The following is a 21328-nucleotide window of genomic DNA, read 5'->3' as shown; positions in this document are numbered from 1 at the left end:
ACACAAATATATATGGTATTTTCCCCCAGTGGTCTGTATAACAGCAAACTCAAAACATCACAAATTGCACTTGTCAATTCAGGACAATCTGGATTATCAGGTCAGAAGATCAGGATTGAAACTAGAATACTAATTGTGCATGTCTAATAATAGAAGCAGTTCTAGAGGAGATTTTCTTTTGATTGTAAGATCACTGCAAACCAGAATCCAATTTTGACCTCCAGGGATTAGCCTGGAGCTTTGCAGTAGGCATGGCAATACTGCGTTGTCTCCTCATTATACTGAATGACTTTCAGATGCTAGGCTCTAAACATATGTTTTCTGAAGATGTACATATGGCTCGCTGCTAATCTACATAAAACATGAATGTGTGGATTGAACGTTAGATTGTTGTTCAAAAGTAAACATGGTTAGCGTTTTTTTTCTTTTACCCAGTTCAGATGTAACCCGTTGGATTCTTAGATGTTGTCCCTCATGGGCATTTTGGCCACCGAGGAATGAGGCTTCATCCAAGTCTTATAGCAGAAATGAAAGAGCTTCCCATGTATTCTATGTACTGATGTATAAGTCTAGACATTTTAGTAAAAAAAAAAATTCAGCCCCCAAAACCAAAAAACAAAAACAAAAAACCCATGGCTCAGTGTAAGTGCTGTATTTTATTCTTATAAAAAAATAAACCGTTCCCTTCTCTTAGTGGAAAGAGCTTGGCCATCCCAAAAGAACCTAAAAGCAATACTGATTGCCTCTACTCTCTCTGCTGTGACATCACTTTTGGCCATTTTGAATACCTAGCAGGGAAATAGCAGTAACAGTGGTCAGTGATGGTGCTTTCCTGTCTCCACAGAATGACCCTTGACTTATCCATGAGTTACATTGAAATTCACAGTGTTTGACCCCAAACCTTCCCTTAACTTACACATGAGGTCAACTTAAACTTGAGTATATGCGGTATCATATGTTCATAAACAACCTAGAGCAGAGCTTTCCAAACTGTCTGTCGTGACACATTGGTGTGTCATGCAAATGCAATGAAAAATGACAAAAATATTGGAAGTCTAAGATCCTACTACCGTGTTTCCCCGAAAATAAGACAGTGTCTTATATTAATTTTTGCTCCCAAAGATGTGCTAGGTCTTATTTGCAGGGGATGTCTTATTTTTCCATGAAGAAGAATTCACATTTATTGTCGAACAAAAAAATGAACGTTTATTATATACTGGTACAGTAGTTCTCATCACAAACCAGCATAACCAGACAAACTGAATCCTATCAAGAATTTCTTGTTACTACCATTATTTCCATGTACAACACTCTATAGTAGGTACATTTACCGATCCTGCATGCTCTGGTGTTCTGTTTGGCGGGCATGCTTCCAAACAAAAACTTTGCTAGGTCTTACTTTCAGGGGAGGCCTTATATTAAGCAATTCAGCAAAACCTCTACTAGGTCTTATTTTCTGAGGATGTCTTATTTTAGGGGAAACAGGGTAGGTAAACTCCAGCAATACATGGCGAGAGAGTTGCCAGATGTACAAGCTGGGTTTCGAAAAGGCAGGAATGAGACACCAAATTGCTAATATCCACTGAATAATGGTAGAAGGCAGGGGGTTTCAGAAAAACATCAAATTCTGTTTTATTGACTATTCTAAAGCCTTTGACTGTGTGGATCATAATAAATTGTGGCATGTTCTTGGTGGTATGATGATACCAAGTCACCTTGTCTGTCTCCTGAGGAATCTGTATGACGACCAGGTAAGAACAGACCACGGAACAACAGACTGGTTCAAGATTGGGAAAGGAGTACGGTGGGCTGTATACTATCACCCTACCTATTCATCTTGTATGCAGAACACGTCATGTGTCATGCGGGGCTTGATGAATCCAAGGCTGGAGCTAAAATTGCTGGAAGAAACATTAACAACCTCAGATATGCAGATGATACCACTCTGATGGCTGAAAGCAAGGAGGAGCTGAGGAGCCTTATAACCAAGGTGAAAGAAGAAAGTGCAAAAGCTGGGTTGCAGTTAAACATCAAGAAAACCAAGATTATGGCAACCAGACTGATTGATAATGGACAAATAGAGGGAGAAATCGTGGAGGCAGTGGCAGACTTTATATTTCTAAGCACAAAAATTACTGCTGACACAGACTGCATCACGAAAATCAGAAAATGTTTACTTCTTGGGATGAGAGCAATGACCAATCCTGATAAAATAGTGAAGAGTAGAGACATCACACTAGCAATGAAGATCCGCATAGTTAAAGCAATGATATTCCCTGTAGTAGCCTATGGATGTGAGAACTGGACCATAAGGAAGGCTGAGCAAAGGAAGATAGATGCTTTTGATCTGTGGTGTTGGAGGAAAATTCTGAAAGTGCCTTGGACCGCAAGAAAATCCAACCAATCTATCCTCCAGGAAATAAAGCCCGACTGTTCACTGGGGGGAAGGATATTAGAGGCAAAGATGAAGTAGTCTGGCCACATAATGAGAAGACAGGAAAGTTTAGAGAAGATCATGATGTGGGGGAAAATGGAAGGAAAAAGGAAGAGGGGCCGACCAAGGGCAAGATGGATGGATGGTGTCCTTGAAGTGACTGGCTTGACCTTGAAGGAACTGGGGGTAGTGATGGCCAACAGGGAGCTCTGGCGTGGGCTGGTCCATGAGGTCATAAAGAGTCAGAAGCGACTGAACGAATAAACAACAAATGTTATTATCTTACAAATCATATCTTTAAAAAATATGAAATGTTTTTATGTACTAGGTTGTGTCCCCATACATTTCATTATTACAATGTATGTATCCATCCGTATCTCTTATCAGGGGTTTGCTAGTGAAACTGAATAACTGTGTCATGAAATGAAGCATATGTGTCATTAACATGAAATGTCTGGAAAACTCAGACCTAGAAATTTATTGAATTACTGGTCAACTAATGCTCCAAATAAATATGAGTCTGGTCTTGGAAACAAAACGAGGAATATACAGTAGCAGGGAGTTGGCCTGCTCTCCCCTCCCCTTTCCTTATTCTGGTATGTATTATTCTCTTCCTGCAGCCCTGATTTATGAACTGCTACAACATTTTTGTTAATGACACTTCATTTAGATGGCTGCTGGGCACAGTGGCAGCATCTGCCATCATGGTTCTAAATGTTCCGTTTGTGTAAAGTGAGATATTAAAGTTGTTTCCTTCCGATGCAGCATAAGAGATGAAATGTTTTCTTTTCAAGGAATAACCTTTTTATCTGTATCACAAGAGCCATCTGTTCAGGAAGAAAGAGCTGCAAGTACTGAGAAGAAATAAAGAGCAGGGATTTACACATAAGACAAAAGCCGTGCCCTTGCTTTTCTGTTTGTTCAGCAGAATCCACTGGGATTCAGTAGAGAAAGAGGAAGAGTGCACGGAGGGAATATTCAGATTAATTTTGGAGAAAATTACAACCTCAGGCCCATATTTAACTCATTTCACATTATTTAAAAAGCCTCCTGAATTGTGCCTCTTGATTTGGATTCAGTAATCATGTTCACATGTCATGCTATGTCTTAGTTTAATCACACATGAAGTGAACCCCAGCAGGCCTGAGGCATATTGCAAATGTGTGTGATTTGTTAAGGAATATTGATGATGAGTATGGAACTTCTTTAGCATGAGTGTTTACTGCTCGTCTCCAAAGAGTGCTCTTAATTTGCCACAAAAATGTGGTGCAGAGGTTTACCACTGAACGTTGACAGTGTGGTTTGGTGGACCTCAAGGTCACAAGGAATACCTTTGGGAATTACATGTTGACCTGTGGATTGTGCTTGTCATTTCCCTCCCAGTTTAAAGCAACCACATTATGATTAATTCCATGCCCGGACAACCTGTTAAACTATACTTGATAATAATAGGAAGCAAAAGTTTTCAGCCACTGGGGACAAGGAAATGTAGATAGAATCAGAGCACTAGATTTGCTATAGGTTAGGTAAAGTTTTTTCTCTGACATTAAGTCCAGTTGTGTCCGACTCTGGGGGTTGGTGCTCATCTCAATTTCGAAGCCAAAGAGCCGGCGTTGTCTGTAGTCATCTCCAAGGTCATGTGGCTGGCATGACTGCATGGAGCACCAGGTTTTTTTGTTTGTTATATTTGGTATATCTTATTCTTATTTGTTAAAGTTGTGCTGAAAAGCAGCCTAGAGTGACATGAGCATTCAACCCATATGACAAAACTATTGGTTTAATTCAATATACAGTAGAGTCTCACTTATCCAACACTCGCTTATCCAATGTTCTGGATTATCCAACACATTTTTGTAGTCAATGTTTTCAATATATCATGATATTTTGGTGCTAAATTCGTAAATACAGTAATTACAACATAACATTACTGCGTATTGAACTACTTTTTCTGTCAAATTTGTTGTATAACATGATGTTTTGGTGCTGAATTTGTAAAATCATAACCTAATTTGATGTTTGATAGGCTTTTCCTTAATGTCTCCTTATTATCCAACATACAGTAGAGTCTCACTTATCCAAGACTCGCTTATCCAAGGTTCTGGAATATCCAAGCCATTTTTGTAGTCAATGTTTTCAATATATCGTGATATTTTGGTGCTAAATTCATAAATACAGTAATTACAACATAACATTACTGTGTATTGAACTGCTTTTTCTGTCCAGTTTGTTATAAGACATGATGTTTTGGTGCTTAATTTGTCAAATCATAACCTAATTTGATGTTTAATAGTCTTTTCCTTAATCCCTCATTATCCAAGATATTTGCTTATCCAACATTCTGCTGCCCCGTTTACGTTGGATAAGCAAGATTCTACTGTAATACCAAACTCAAAACACTAGTTAGATATTAATGCAATTCCTTTCAGTTTGACAAAAATTAAGGTCCATATGTTTGTGATTAGTTTGAGCTGCCTTTTGGTAGGAATGATTTTGTATATTGGATTCGATGCTGTATGTATGAAACACATGAATTGAGATAGTTGTGGATTTCTTACTCAAGTTACTCAATACCTTCCTTTACAACCTCTTTAATAAGAAATGGAATTTTTGTTATGAGTATTTTTAGCCATTTTGCCCCTTCTGTTTTGCATATCATGAAGGAGATGGTGTTTGCATGCATTATAATTTGAAAGAGGAAGATTTTTTTTGCAGTCTTAAAAAGAGTGTTCAAATTAGAGCAGAAATCAAGCAGCAGCCCAATCTTGATGTGGAAACTTTATGATGTTGAACATCATAGTTGAAGTGGACCTGAATCCAGGTATCTTCAGTCTTGGTACAGTGCTCTGACTGTTGTACTATTCAGCCTGCCTAGCATTTGGACTTTATTAGTATTGGATGTGGCGGTAAATCACTGGTGATAGACAAAATGGGACTTTCTGCTTCTCATTCCTCCTTGATATACAGTTTCTTACACAAAATGTTTCTGCATTTGTGCTTTTCTTTTATGGGATTGCAGGGAAACCAGGAGACGGAAAACACAAAACACTTTCACTTCTTGCTCTCCCTATAGTCCCTGCTGCATCTGAACCCGCTCAATCATTTTTACAGTCGAAATTTAGGCAGACAGATTTTCCCCCACCTCCACTTTTTCAAGATTGTCAGGAATGATCTATGAATGACTGAACATGAGATGGTGTAAGCGAAAGGGCAAGGGAAGAATATACACACCCCTGCTGTTCTGTCTTACTTAAATTCTAAGGGAAACTGCCTGACTTTTCCTGGAATTGACTAGAGATGATTACTAGTCCTGACACCATCTGAAATGTGCCGGGTTGACTTCTGCTAATCAGTCAGAGCAGTAGTTGCAAACTGTGGTATATTGGCTATAAACTGCACAGATCTTGGTATAATAAGCAGCAAGAACCAACTAGCTCACTCAGAGCCTATATTTATTTCCCTCTTCCCCATCCTTCTACTCTTGCAAGAGTAAGTCTTGGGTTGTTGGGGTTTTTTTTGGCTTGGCTTTAATATAAAATCCACAACAATACTGCTAATTGTTTCTTTACACTATTGTGTAAAGCTGCTGTATGGTGAACCAATATGGAGCACATGTGTATGCTTGTCCCTTTTTTGACAGATCAGATCACAAAAGAGGATCTCGAGAATGTCCTGCAGAAGTTCACGGGGAATATCATGCAGGTCCCCCCACTGTAAGTACTTTGATTTTAAAACTAACTAGCTTGTTGGAAAACCTGCTTGCGGAAGAAATTCTGCTGGCAATAGAAAATGACCTTCGTATGGCAGAAAGCTGGCAAGATAAGGAAGCTTGAAAAAGAATGAATTAACTTGACAGACTCAGAGCCAAGAGTGACATTGACGTAAACAGTGCATGCTAGTGGCCCTTGTTGGCTATTTTGGACTGCATTTTAAAAACTGTTGATCATTGCTGAAGTGAATGTTTCACTTGCCTGGAATACATATGACAAAATGAAATGGCCTTATTCATTGGCCAGTGTTGCTTTCATGAGGCATATGTATACCAGAAGCAGGGAGTCTTGTGAAAGAGGTTGGCATTTTTTCCTGATGGAAGTTAAGTGTGACATACTGATCACGCATACTGTACTTTGCATTTCCAAAGAGTGTTTGGCAAGAGAAATCTTGCTTGTCTTTATTTGCTAGTTCCATTATGAATCTCTTCGTCGCAATGGGTCACATTAATCCAGGGAAGTGGTGAGCCATATGGTAGCTGTCTTTCATCAAGGATTGACTTATGTGTTTCTCTTAGTTTTACTTGAGGCTTGAGAATATCAAGTAAAGCAAGAGGCTTTACTTGATATCCTACTTCTGTGTATTATTTGGTTAGCGTTTCTAAAAAAAAACTGTTAAGAGTGGACTTGAAAGTTGAAACTTTTACATTATGAAAGCATTAAGGTATCCCTGGGAGCCCAGTAGGCACAGAAGCAACCATGAGTGGTGCAGTGCCCTTGTTGTAATAAGCTTCCGAATTAAAACTTAAAACCAACCCTGCTGAAAAACAACTCTAATCCTCATAAATGGAGATAAAAAGGAATATCCTGCCAAGCACAGTTATTGATTGGGATGCCGTTTTATCTCCTCCTTTATCAGGCAATATATTTTATCATAATAACAGTATACACTCATAGTAACATAATGTTTATATTGTTATTCATTTGTTACAGTATTTGCCTTTAATTACTGGGTTGTTGTGCATTTTCCGGGCTGTATGGCCATGTTTCATAAGCATTCTCTCCTGACATTTCGTCCACATCAATGGCAGGAAGGGAGGTTTATATATCTGTGGAATAATATCCAGGGTGGGAGAAAGAACTCTTGTCTGTTGGAGGCCAGTGTGAATGTTATGATTAATCACCTTGATTAGCATTAATGGCCTTGTAAGCTTCATTCCTGCCTGGGGGAATCCTTTGTTCTGAGGTGTTAGCTGCCCCTGATTGATTCATGTTTGGAATTCCTCTGTTTTCAATGTGTTGTTCTTTATTTACTGTTCTGATTTTAGAGTTTTTTTTAATACTGGTAGCCAGATTTTGTTCATTTTCATGGTCTCCTCCTTTCTGTTGAAATTGTTCACATATTTGTGGATTTCAGTGGCTTCTCTGCGTAGTTTGACATGATAGTTGTTAGTGAGGTACAGCATTTCTGTGTTCTCAAATAATATACTGTGTCCAGGTTGGTTCATCAAGTGCTCTGCTATGGCTGACTTCTCTGCTTGAATTAATCTGCAGTGCCTTTCATGTTCCTTGATTCGAGTTTGGGTGCTCCCTATATAGACTTGTCCACAGCTGCATGGTATCCGGTAAACTCCTGCAGAGATGAGAGCATTTGTTGGATTTTCTGTAGATAGTTTATAGGTTGTGTTTCTTCATCAGCTTTCCCATGCAGTGGTTACCTTGTTGTATGGTAAGAACACTTTTCCTCTGGGTCTTTACTCTTGTGGCTTGTTTTCGGCCTTGCGGCTCTTCTAACGCCTGTGGTGAAGTACTCATTGGCTTGTAGAGCCCCTATTTAGGTGGTTTAGTTCACCTTGGAGGAGGTGAGGTGTGCATATTCTTTGTGCATGTTCTACCAGGGCTTTGATTGTGCTTCTTTCTTGACTTGGGTGATGGTTGGAGTTTTTTTTAAAAGGTATCTATCCATGTGTGTAGGTTTTCTGTAAACTGTGTGGCCCAATTGTTGATTGGTTTTGCAGATGACTAGAACATCTAGAAATGGCAGTTTTCCTTCATTTTCTTTTTTCCATGGTGAATTGGATGTTTGGGTGGATGCTGTTGAGGTGGTCCAGAAACTTGTTGAGTTCTTCTCCATTGCTCCAAATGGTGAAAGAACATGACCATACTGCCCGGAAAATGCACAACAACCCAGTAATTCTGGCCATGAAAGCCTTTGACAACGTTGCCTTTAATTAGTTAAAATCATAGAGTTGGAAGACCACAAGCGCCGTCCAGTCTTATCCCCTGTCATGCAGGAGCGCACAACCAAAACAATCCCGTTCGCCATCCAGCATCTGTTTAAAAACCTCCAGAGAAGATGGCCCCATTACCGTGCAAGATAGTGTATTCTGCTGTTGAATGGTTCAGCGTGTTGTGTGTCTTCAAGTGATTTTTTGAAGTAATGGCAATCCTAAGGAAAACATATCACTGGGGTTTCTTAGCAAGATTTGTTCAGCGAGAGTTCGCCATTTCCTTCCTTTGAGGTTGTGAGAGTGTGACTTGACCAGGGAGTTTCCATCACTGAGCAGGGATTTCGACTCTGGTTCATCAGAGTCCCTAATTCAGCATTCAGACCACTATATCACACTGACCCTCTTTAGTATTTATTATTTTGGTGAGCATATTTGGAAACAACACAAATTTAGAAGTGCAAAGGGTAAGGAGGATTAATTACTCTCCCAGCATCTCAAATTTGTTTTCTCATGAAATTAATAATTTCTCCTTGTGTGCTCTCATCAACAAATCAGCTATTCTGCCCTGAAGAAAGGTGGACAGAGACTGTCAACTCTCGTTAAGAAAGGAGAATTGGTGGAAGCAAAGCCTGCGAGGCCAGTTGTGGTCTACAATCTCACTCTTGAAAACTTCAAGCCACCTTTGTTCACAATTGGTAAGAGTCAAAAGCATGTATTTTACTCTGTTTTTATGTAAGTTCAGTGTGTCTTCACACTTTCAAAAAAAAATCCATTGAATGTTTTAAAATGGGGAGATAACATTCAGATCGTAGCCCTAATGTAACTATATGCAGCCTGTCCACAAAGGGTCCAGGCAGGCCCATAGCCAGGATTTTGATTCGGGGGGGGGGGGGGGGGGGAGGGCTGAGTCTGAGTGAGAGAGGATCTACCCAGCAAACCTTTTGTATCATTATCCCAATACCCCCATGCATATGGGATAGATTGAGCATGGTAATCAAATCATGATATGAATAAACATAACAGTTTAAATAATAAATGTAAGGCCTTCTCATGGACCACTCTGAGAATTTTGGGGAGGGGGGTTGAAGCCCCTCAAGCCCCCCTGCCCCCCCCCCCCCCCAGCTCCATGCCTGGGTCCAGGGCATTTCAGAGTAGGGCGATGTTCTCATCTTATTGAAGCTTATAGAATCATAGAATAGTAGAGTTGGAAGAGACCTCATGGGCCATCTAGTCCAACCCCCTGCCAAGAAGCAGGAAATCGCATTCAAAGCACCCCCGACAGATGGCCATCCAGCCTCTGCTTAAAAGCCTCCAATTAAGAACAAAGCAGAGTGAAAGTACATAAACGGGCCAGCAGAATGTTGGATAAGCGAATAAGTTGGATAATGAGGGATTAAGGAAAAGCCTATTAAACATCAAATTAGGTTATGATTTTACAAATTAAGCACCAAAACATCATGTTATAAAATAAATTTGACAGAAAAAGTAGTTCAATACGCAGTAATGCTATGTAGTAATTACTGTATTTATGAATTTAGCACCAAGATATCACGATGTATTGAAAACATTGACTACAAAAATGTGTTGGATAATCCAGAACGTTGGATAAGCGAGTGTTGGATAAGTGAGACTCTACTGTAAGAGCAATATATATCAGAGAATAACCCCACCCTTCTCACTCCAATATGACAACGTCTTGTGTTATTTCTGATCAGAGATAATTGTGGCAAATTTTACCAACTGTGCCTCCACCTTGATGGAAAAGCTTCCCAGAGCCAGCTGTAGGATTATTTGGGTTTGTAAAGTAAGGAGAGAATCAAAGCTACCCTGGAATGCCACCAGATGAGTGTCCATGGCTCACTTTCCTTTCTTTCTCCTCCCTTCCCAGCCACATAAAGAAATATATCAATACTATTAGGAAAGGCATTACACAGAGCCCTGCATCTAGGAAACCTTTCACATCAGAGTGGGAATCTGCCTTGTATCCAGAACAAATTTAAGATCTCTGATTTGGGTGAAATATAGAGCACAAATCATTCTCCCATACAAAATGGGCTACTCCTGTATTCAGCTAAATGTGAGCCAGTCTGTAAGGTGAAATACATATATTGAAACAAGAATCTCAGCTCTTCCTCCAAAATAATTCTTCCCACCTCTCTTATTGCTTAGATCCTTCTCAGATTATTTTATTATATCCCAGTCCAACCCTATAGCCCAGTAGTTCTCAACTTGGGGTCCTCAGATGTTTTTGGCCCGCAACACCCAGAAATCCTAACAGCTGGTAAACTGGCTGGGATTTCTGGGAGTTGCAGGCCAAAAACATCTGGGGACCCCTGGTTGAGAACCACTGCTAGTCAGTACTAAATATTGTCCTTGGCGACTGTATTCACTCCATTTTCTTGACTGTGCAGTCTCTTTCTTCAAGTCTCCCATACTCGGTAGTCCAAAGATATCTTGCTCATGATTACAAACATAACTATATTTCTTACTGCTTCATAACATTGACAGCTACATTATGTTCCTTTTCTCTCTCTCTCTCTTTTTTTTAGATTTTTTGCAAAAATCCATTTACTCTTTGTTTCCAATTGAAAACAACTTTTAATTATACATCATTGTTCTTGATCACATTCATTTTTTTCATCCCTCCCTCAACCCTTGTTCCCATTAAACTTTTAGATAGCAACTCCTAGAAAGTTTCAACAAGCTTGGCTGGTGGAGATTCTGCTCCAAAAAATAACTTTTCTCAGTTCTGTGCCTGTTCAAATATTTGGGTGGAACAAGTATTTATTTTCACACATTTCTCTCTGGATGGTGTCAGCTATATTAGTGTTATAGTAGATGTAATAATGTAATATAACAATTGCTAAGGGTAAATAAAAGAACCCAGAACCCTGGTGTCTCCAGAATTCTTTATTTAATTTGAAACATTTGTATCTTGCCTTCGCCCCACCCCCACTGAGCTTAAGGCAGATCTTCTCCCTACATTATTGTCTCTGCAACCCAGTTTGTGAGAGAATGACTGTTTCAAGACAACCATTGAGATTCATGGCTCAATGAGGACAATACAGAATTGTCACCACTAGACTACCCTGTTTCCCCAAAAATAATACCTACCCTGAAAATAAGACCTCTCATGGTTTTTCAGCATTTCTGAGGATCCTCAAAATATAAGCCCTATTTCAAAAATAAACCCTAGATATAGTTCATTTGAAAAGTCAATTTGGAAAAATAAGACTGCCCCTGAAAAGAAGCCTTAACACATCTTTTGGGGCAAAAATTAATATAAGACTCTGTCTTACTTTTGGGGAAACAGAGCATAGTCACACTTGATATCAGAGACATACGAACAATCTTTATGCAAATTAGAAAAAACTAAGATCAATCACATAGTTATTGATTTAAGTTGTGTGTCTTCAAGTGATTTTTGAATTAATGGCAATCCAATCCTAAGGGAAACTTATCACTGGGGACTGCTAGGGATTGGAGATCCAAGCTACAACCCTACAGCCATAAAGGTAACATGGGGCTAAATTCTTGCTTCATCTAGGTAACTAGTGATAAGGAACAGTCAGAGTTGTAGTCCAAAAAATCTGTAAGGCCAAAGATTCCCCACTCCTATTACAGACCATGTTTGAGAATATTTATGAAAACATATCTGGATTGTCCAGATCTTATTGGAACCAGGAAGAATAGAACAAGCAACAAAGACCACTGTTGCAAAGTTTTCGCAGGATTGGAAGCAACAAGGGTGCTGGCAAAGTCAGTCAGTTTTTCAACCTTTATAAAATGGATGTTTTGGTAGCTTGCCTTAACTCCAGGGTGGGATGGAGCTCGTTGTCTTCTAGTGAAGCTAAACAACTTTGCACATTTAATGTATCATAAACACTAGTTCATAAAGCTAGCCATTTAATTTGCACCTTTGTTTGGCAAGCTGAATGTACGAACTGTTTCAGTGGACTGTGTAATTTCATTGCTTCAATGACTTGCAACCATCTACAGTGGGCAGGGTGACAAAAGAGATGTCAATTTGAAAATGTCTTGTCCCCTTATTGGATTATGGATGCTGGGCACAGGCATCGAAATCAGTGGTTTAAAACATTCATAGTTGGTTTTTGCCGGCACATTAAAATAACTTCCACAATCACCAACCGATAAATATTATGACATCATGTGGCATCTCCTTCCTTTCTGCTCTAAACAAAGGGCTTGAACTACTTACTGCTATCCTGAAGCTATTAGTTATAAGGTGAATGATGGATGAAGTGGTGCATTTTATTTCTGTTTGCTTTCTTCTTTTTGCCCGCCTGCAATCTCACCCGCACATATGTTACCAGGATGAATAATTTATATTACAACCCATAAATATTTTAATCACTCTCTTGTTTGCTTAGTGCACTTTTACATTTCTATGTAAAGTAGATTTTGCACTTCACTGGCAATTTACCATGTCGCTGTTAATATTCCAGATGTTGAATGTGGCGGTGGCTTTTATGTCAGAAGCTTGGTCAACGACATTGGCAGAGGTAGGCACACAAAGCACATCACTCTGGAGTGTATGCTCTTGTTGACAGACAACAATTTTTGTTTTCAGTACTGCAGTGCCAGATATATGGTCTAAAGCTCTTGAACATTTTGCTGTGATTTTGGCTTTAATGCAATTCATAGTAACTTGACTGAAATGGCTATAAAGCAGTGGTTCTCAACCTGGGGTCCCCAGATGTTTTTGTCCTTCAACTCCCAGAAATCCTAACAGCTGGTAAACTGTTTTGGGAGTTTCTGGGAGTTGCAGGCCAAAAACCTCTGGGGACCCCAGGTTGAGAACCACTGCTATAAAGGAATTCTGTAAGGGCAGTAGTAAAGTAGTGGATCAACCACAATATTAGGAGGATGGAATACAATTCCCCCCCCCCCCCCCGATTTTCATCCCAATCAGATGAGAAAGGTAAAACCAAGATTGTTCTTCTCTGTAAAGTCTATGGTGAGAATTTGTTGGCTCAATCCAGTGTTAGACTCAATTCAAGTAACCCTTTGAAATAAATGGAACTTATTCTTCATACTACTTCTTTAAATCTCATTCTTTTCAGTGTTTCAACTCTTAAGTTTACACCAGCATTCATAAAGTCTTATCTTAAAACTGATATCATGACTTTGTTTGTATTATGTCCCCCTTTTGCAACCACATAATCAGTTCACATTTTGACCAGAAATGAAATTTGTAGTAGTAATAATAATAATAATAATAATAATAATAATAATAATAATAATAATAATAATTTTATTTTTGTATGCTGCCTCCATCTCCCCAACAGGAACTCGGAGCGGCTCACACGGGGGCAAGCCCAATACAATCATATAATATCATAAAATCAACAGCTAAGACATCAAAGAATGCATTTAAAACAAATTAAAACAAGTCATGATTTAAAATAGACATAATTAAAATATTTAAAAAATTGTACGAGCAATTTTATGTGGTAGTACTTCATCCAGTATGATCACTGTAAGGCAGATACATTGCCTGAGGTCCACCCCTTTTCACAGCTTAATTCAGGGGTCCTCAAAATTTTTAAGTGGAGGGCCAGTTCACGGTCCCTCAGACTGTTGGGGGGCCGTATTATGATGAAATAGTCCAAAATTAGGATTGCTGTTGTGTACCTTCAAGTCGTTTCAGACTTAGGTCAACCCTTAGTCTAAAGTTTAGGACAGGGGCCAGGTAAATGACCTTGGAGGGCTGCATCTGTCCCACGGGCCTTAGTTTGGGGACCTTTGGCTTAACTACAGAAAACATAAACAGAAAATATTCCAGCAGTTGTCCGTTGTTGTTGGTGCCAGACTCACTGTGGCTAATACCGTAAATTGTAAATTTACCGTGATTGTAAGACGCACCTAATTTCAGTACCAACAACACCAACTAAAATACATGAGCTACATCTGCAATTCTAAGATGCACCCCATTTTTAGAGATGTTTATATAGGAGAAAAGTATGTCTTAGAATCGAAGACATGTAGTATCAGAATTAGCATACTCCCATCCAGGTGTTCAAAAAGGGATTAAAACATATTCTCATAATTTCACAGCATTGAACCATATCAGTTAAAGTGGTGTCAAACTGCATTAACTTTACAGTGTAGATCAGAGGTTTTCAGCCTGTGGGCCCTCAGGTGTTTTGGCCTACAACTCCCAGAAATCCCAGCCAGTTTACCAGCTGTTAGGATTTCTGGGAGTTGAAGGCCAAAACACCTGGGTACCCACAGGTTGAGAACCACTGGCTTAAGGAAAGAAGAATGCTAGCCTAGCTCCCTCCATCAAAATAGTGGGTTGGATTCAAATTTAGTCAGGCTTAGAGTAGACCCCTTGACATCAATGGTTTATTTTAGTAATATCTAACTTAAATTTTATTCATTCCAGCGTTTCTGCTTTAGGCATGACTAGGACTGGTTCCAGTTAATTATATGCTGATTACCGTGGTCTATATAAGATGCTAGTTCTGATCTTTAAAATTCTTTACGGCCAGGGCCCATCGTACCTTAGGGACCGTCTCTCCTTCTCCCATCATTGGAGGTCGCAACGACGATCCCAACGAGACTTACTTTATGTACCGGGTCCTAGAGAAGTGCACTTGGAAAGGACCAGACACAGAGCTTTTTCTATTTCTGCCCCTGCCTTATGGAATGCCTTGCCGCCCTATATGAGAGCCATGCGTGAGTTAGGGCCTTTTACCCTAGCACTCAAGACCTGGCTCTTTACTAGAGCTTTTAATCTATGTTAATTTTATCAATATTTGTATGTATGTATTTTTATCCTTTACAATTTTATCTTGTAAATCGCCTAGAGCATCGTGGATGGAGGGCGATTAATAAGTAATTAAATGATGATGATGATGATGATGATGATGATGATGATATGCATGTTGAGTATTATACACATGATAATGACGATAATGATTACCACTATATATGTGTATAGCTTCATTACTATATGTTGTGCTTTACTAGTAAAGAACAACAAAACAGTTCCCTACCCTCAGGTTTGCAATTTAACCCCCTGCTTCTTAGCTGGACTGGATGGCCCATGAGGTCTCTTCCAACTCTACTATTCTATGATTTTATGAAATACTACGCTTAATTAATATCACATTAATATTTTTTTCTGTTGGAATGGTGTTTATGGTCTTGTTAAATGTTGATATGCTCTTTCATATTTGTGTTTTTGTTTTCCCTCTTTTTCTTTAATGCTTTAGAGCTGTCTTCCTGTGCCACTGTGCAGGAACTGACCCGAACCAAACAGGGACCATTTACACTGGAAGAGCATGCACTTTCTGAGGACAAATGGACAATTGGTGAAATCGGCCAGTCCCTGGAGCGTTGCATGCTTCTTCTCCAGGAAGAACCATCTCGTAAAAAATTAAAGACAGAGCTGTCTGAAGAACATTCTGTGTGAGCTGTGAAGATAAGTGATAAGTCAGGTCAAGGAAAAAGACTGAATGACTGAGACGTTTTCAGATTGCTCTGGGATTGTCTTGTCTTCCCTCGTAAATTTACACTCCTGTGCGTAGAGGATGACAAATTGCAGTGCAATGGAAACAATGCCTTTCTAGCTCTCCTGCTTGTGTTGAGAGACATAGGAAGATGTCCAGCATTTATTTCATCCCATAATGTCTGTGTCGCATTGTAAACGTATTTGTCAGGGAAGCAGGGTCATCGCTATACCCTTGAAAGGGGCTTGTAGGACATTGTTCTTTAATTTGATCTCGGGTCCATGTTTTTGCCAATACTTGCATTCTGCTTTTCAAGGGAAATAAGGCAGTTTGAAATGTTGAAATGGAATAAAAAGAGTTTATAAGAAGATTGTAGGGTAAATGGTACAATAAAAATTCATGAAGTCCAGTAATGATAGCAATTTTTGGAAAATATATTTGAGTCATACAAAATAGCCTCACAATTTTCATTGAAGGCATTGGCATATAACTGTATATTTATCCATATATATTTATGCAGTTATATGGGAGGAACTGGGACTGCCTTTCTTCCAGTCTTCTACTTTTTCACTTTTTTTTCTTCCAACCTTCATTCTAGGTCTGTTGAAAGTATGAATAATGTTCATGTATGTTTGAAAAAAATAAATGCCAGATATTTTAATATGAGTTTATGTACATATCTCTTTGTAACATTATTAATGGGAACACTGATCTTTCCCTAGATACGTCTTGTCAGTGTATCTAAAAGGGATGAATAATACCTCGTGTACAGCATACCTCCATTAACAAAGCCTCTGGCAAAGTAGCTCATTTTTCACAAAGCCTTTTTACACCTGCCCATCACTATGTATATGCTGGTCCTCCAGCTCGCTAGAGGTTTCTTTTAGCAGCATCAGCATTAGGAGGATGGTGAATAAAAGCTGGACAAATGGATTTTGAGTGTCAGATTGCAGCAACATTCCTGCAGTAATCTTTTAAAATATTTTTATTAGAATTATATAATATAAAATAAAATATACTAAAGAAAAATCTGCATAATATATAAAAACATAAAGATGGAGATTCTGGGCATACTGAAACATAATAATAATAGTCTTTATTTATATCCCACCACCATCTTCCCGAAGGGACTCGGGGCAGCTTACAAAGGCATATAACAAAACGGTACATGAGTATTAAAAAATCACATAAAATTATAACAACCACTATCAACGCATATACTGTAACATAAAATCAAAATAGCACAATTTTACAATACAGAAAATCTATAGATAAAACTAGCTGCCATCAAATCATAGCTCAAGTGCCAGAGTATCAACCTCATATGGGCCCATTTCAGCCTACTCTAGGTCAAAAGCCTGTTTAAAAATCCATGTTTTTAGGCTGGATTAGAAAGATTGAAGGGTGGGGGCTAACCTAATCTCTTTTGGGAGGGTATTCCAGAGCCAGGGAGTCACCATAGAGAAGGCCCTCTCTCTTGTCCCCACCAACTGCACTTGAGACGGTGGTGGGAGCGAGGGAAGGGTCTTCCCTGCTGATCTCAAAGCCCGTGCCGGTTCATAGAAAGAGATAAGGTCTCAAAGATAGGTTGGACCCGAAGCGTATAGGGCTTTATAGGTAATAACTTTCACCTTGAATTGAGCCCTGAAACTTGTCAGAAGCCAAGTTTCAGCAACATTTCTGCATTATGTACCTTCACGCTGTGTCCTGGTTCAGGAAAATTATAGGTATTTGTTGGTTGCTTTCAGTCTTAGCCAAGAATTAAGCTTCCCATGTTGATGTTCGGCTTTGATTAGCAGATACTGGGAAGATGAATTTGTTTTACAAGCTGGTTCTTCAGTCTGATTCAGGAAAGTCAGCCTTGCATTCCATTAACAAGATAATTAACCAAACTTTCCTCTTTTTACTAGGGATGCCTAAGCAGAGGCTGAATTGCCATTTGTCAGGGATATTGTAGCTGTATCCTCTGAAGACCCTGCTTTGATCAGTGGGGTGGACTGCTTGATCTCCAAAGTTTTCTTCCAGCTCTTAATAGTTGACCAGATCCAAGCATCATAACTCTTCTGCTTTGTATTTTCTACAAGATCAATAGCCTGCTGTGGCAGTTTGCACTCCAGAGAAACGAAATATTTTCCCATGAGTATGCCACAAACAAGAATGGTTTAGGAAGATTTTTAGTAAATAAGCAGCTCATATAAATGCACTTTGTAAACGGGAAACATACATGGCATGCTATAGAATTTAGAATGCTTGAAGTCATTATGACTATGCTTAATATGTAAGTATTGAAAGAAAATTAGATGCCAACTTGAATGTTCATTGATAGCTACTACCATCAACATCTTTTTCTATGCAGGTGTTGGTTTGAACTATTAAGTGGTTGTATTTATCCTTTTCATGTCTAAATCTCAAGAAGGCCAGTAAAGTTTAATGTTAAATCTCTTAATTACTTTTGCTAATTTTTGAATTTGGGTTGCAGTTACATGTTATTGAGCTGCAACTTCCATCCATCCTGTCCATTGATTGTGTTGGCTAGGTTTTCTGGGAGCTGCTATCTAGCAATATATGAAGGGCTCTATAATTTCCACCTCTGGAGCCCCTGGTGGCCAAGGGGATAAAAACCTCGTAACTTGAAGGTTGGGTTGCTGACCTGAAAGCTGCCAGGTTCGAATCCCACCCGGGGAGAGTGCGGATGAGCTCCCTCTATCAGCTCCAGCTCCATGCGGGGAGAGAAGCCTCCCACAAGGATGATAAAACATCAAAACATCCGGACGTCCCCTGGGCAACGTCCTTGCAGACAGCCAATTCTCTCACTCCAGAAGCAACTCCGGTTGCTCCTGACACGAAAAAAAAAAAAATCCACCTCTGATTTAGAAACTGAGTTATAGTTTAGATGGTAAATAACCATCAGCCTTTTCAAAGTTCTGATCCAAAAATACATGTAGAGAACCTCTCTTCTTTCCACTTTGTGTGGTGATACTTCGGTTGATCTTGCACTCTGGATGACATATTAGTAGAGTCTCGCTTATCCAACTTTCGCTTATCCAACATTTTGTATTATCCAATGCAGTTTGCCTTTCAGTAGTTATTTTTGTAGTCAATATTTTAATACATTGCAATTTTTTGGTGCTAAATTCGTAAATACAGTAATTACTACATAACGTTACCATCTATTGAACTGCTTTTTTGTCGATTTGTTGTAAAACTTGATGTTTTGATGCTTAATTTGTAAAATCATAACATAATTTGACGTTTAATAGGCTTTTCCTTAATCCCTCCTTATTATCCAACATTTTCCCTTATCCAACGTTCTGTCGGTTCGTTTGTTGGATAAGTGAGACTCTACTGTACATACAAGATAAAGGCCAATGGCTTGGAAAACTGTGATTACATACAGCCAGTACTTTTCTAGTAGTGTCACACATTGAGACTGACGGTTCAAGAATATATGTAAATGCATTTCTGGATTTAAAGATTGTAGTTTCTAGTAGAGTTCCTTTCCAAAGAACTGACAAGTTTAATGCAATACTCTGGGTACTTTTGTAAAAAAAAAAATCTATTCCTCGGGCCAAAACTATTTTCAATTCTCAGCACATTTTACCATTAGCTGTCGTCTGTATTTTAGTGAGATCCAAAAATAGATATTAATGCATTGTTAATCTTCTCTGGTCCAGTGCTCCCATTTCTAATTTTTTTTTCTCTTGGCAATGTCTTTCAAATTTCATAAGATTGTTGGCATGAATGACAGTTGCAGACTCTGATTTCTCCAATAAGATGCAGTCAGCATACTATATCAAATGATGATGATTTAAAAAGGACTCTGGAAAACAGCCAATACCGAATGCATCAGCAGCAGAACTGGATCTGAGAATATCTGCAGGGAATGTGGTTCCATCTGTGATAGGTACTTTTGCCTTCTAGAATACTCTCTTCCAAGTGCATCTTCATTTCCAGGAGAGAGAGATGGCTGGTCTCACCTGGTGTCATCTAACACTCTTTCTTTATTCTCTCTTTTAAACTACTGCCAAGTTGTTTTAGGTACAGTTACTTTCTTTTTACTTCTTTGCTTTTTCTCACATGAGATTTGGGCTTGTACAGTACGGCTTCCATACTCACAAAGCATGTATTTAAAAACACCCATACCCACACACCATGGGTATATGAAACTATGGATAACATAATAATAATAATAATAATAATAATAATAATAATAATAATAATAATAATAATAATGATAATAATTATAATAATTATAATAATTATAATAATTATAATAATTATAATAATTATAATAATTATAATAATTATAATAATAAATCCAGCATATCTATCTTGTTTGCTGTGTCATAATAATGTATAATAATAATAATAATTAGTATTAGTATTAATATTATTATTTACTGTATTTCTATATCGCTTCTTCACCCATAGGGGGACTCAGAATGGTTTACAACATAGTAATGGCAAAATTCAATGTCAAATATACATGTAAAAACCAAATCATAATAACTAAACAATAAACATATATCTATGCATTAAAATCATTAAGACCATTAAAACATAAGACATAAGCAACACTTAGAAATTAAGACATAGAGTTAAAACACCTAATATAAACATTAAAATCACGTGATCTAAAATCGTAAACCGAGGCCAATTGCACACATTCCCTATTTATTTCTTGCACTGCATTACTTTACTAGCCAAAAGCTTGGTCCCACAGCCATTTCTTTGTTGTCTTTCTCAATCTTGGTGTATTGGTTTTTGGGTCTGTTCTTGGGGTTATTTGGGGCACTAGTTCAGAAAATTGTATTGAATAGACCGCATCATAATGAGGAAATATGTGCAATGATAATCAGAATGGACATGGTGTACGATTTTTGATCATGTTATTTTAATATTTATATTAGGGTGTTTTAATGTTTTATCTTGGTGTTTAAATGATGTATATGCCTATGTTTAATAGATTTAATTATTTTAATTTATATGTCAGTGTCTAGTTATTATGATTTTTTATTATATGTGTGTTGGCACTGAATTCTTGCCATTAATATGTTGTAAACTGCTTTGAGTCCCCCCAGGGGTGAGAAAAGTGGTATATAAATATAATAAATAAATAAATAATATCTAGTTTATTTGATATGGTTATTATGATTTTCTGTGGGTGAGCAGATGAAAATTGATGCCATTTTTAGAATCAGAAGGTCAAATATAACCAGAAACAGGTCTAACATTTGAGGCACCAAAATGTGTTGGCCTGTGTAATAGTGAGCCATATATTTTTTATTATATTTGGGCTGGAGTAATGCCATAGCATCCAACTAAAGACCTAGGGAGGCCCACAAATACTGGGGTGAGATGGGGATACTGTACAGGGTGTTTGAAAAAGAACTCCCTAGTTTTAATGTGTTTATACTTATAACTAGGGAGTTCTTTTTCAAACACCCAGTATTTTAAACTGGTTTCAGTGGTACAAGA

At 38.3% G+C, this 21328-nt stretch overlaps 1 protein-coding gene across 3 annotated transcripts in view; it reads left to right on the top strand.

The window, feature by feature from the left end:
- trub1 (TruB pseudouridine synthase family member 1) overlaps positions 1–20985 on the top strand; it is a 58918-nt gene extending 37933 nt beyond the window's left edge. The window contains exons 5-9 of one of the 3 annotated variants that reach the window (XR_010004445.1): positions 6072–6144; positions 8928–9067; positions 12839–12895; positions 15614–18206; positions 19579–20985. Coding sequence is in view for 2 of the 3 variants with exons in the window: in XM_062975676.1 (XP_062831746.1) it covers positions 6072–6144; positions 8928–9067; positions 12839–12895; positions 15614–15813 (470 nt within the window). In the remaining variant the exon portion in view is untranslated. Of the gene's footprint in view, positions 1–6071; positions 6145–8927; positions 9068–12838; positions 12896–15613 lie in introns of all 3 variants that reach the window. The other 2 variants (XM_062975676.1, XM_062975677.1) reach the window with 2 other exon arrangements.
- The last annotated feature ends 343 nt before the right edge of the window (positions 20986–21328 follow it).

The sequence above is a fragment of the Anolis carolinensis genome, chromosome 3 (genome assembly GCF_035594765.1).
Source record: "Anolis carolinensis isolate JA03-04 chromosome 3, rAnoCar3.1.pri, whole genome shotgun sequence".
In the NCBI taxonomy this organism is placed as follows: domain Eukaryota; kingdom Metazoa; phylum Chordata; class Lepidosauria; order Squamata; family Dactyloidae; genus Anolis; species Anolis carolinensis.
The sequence above is the reverse complement of the archived record's forward strand: the minus strand, read 5'-3'. Positions and strand labels throughout refer to the sequence as shown.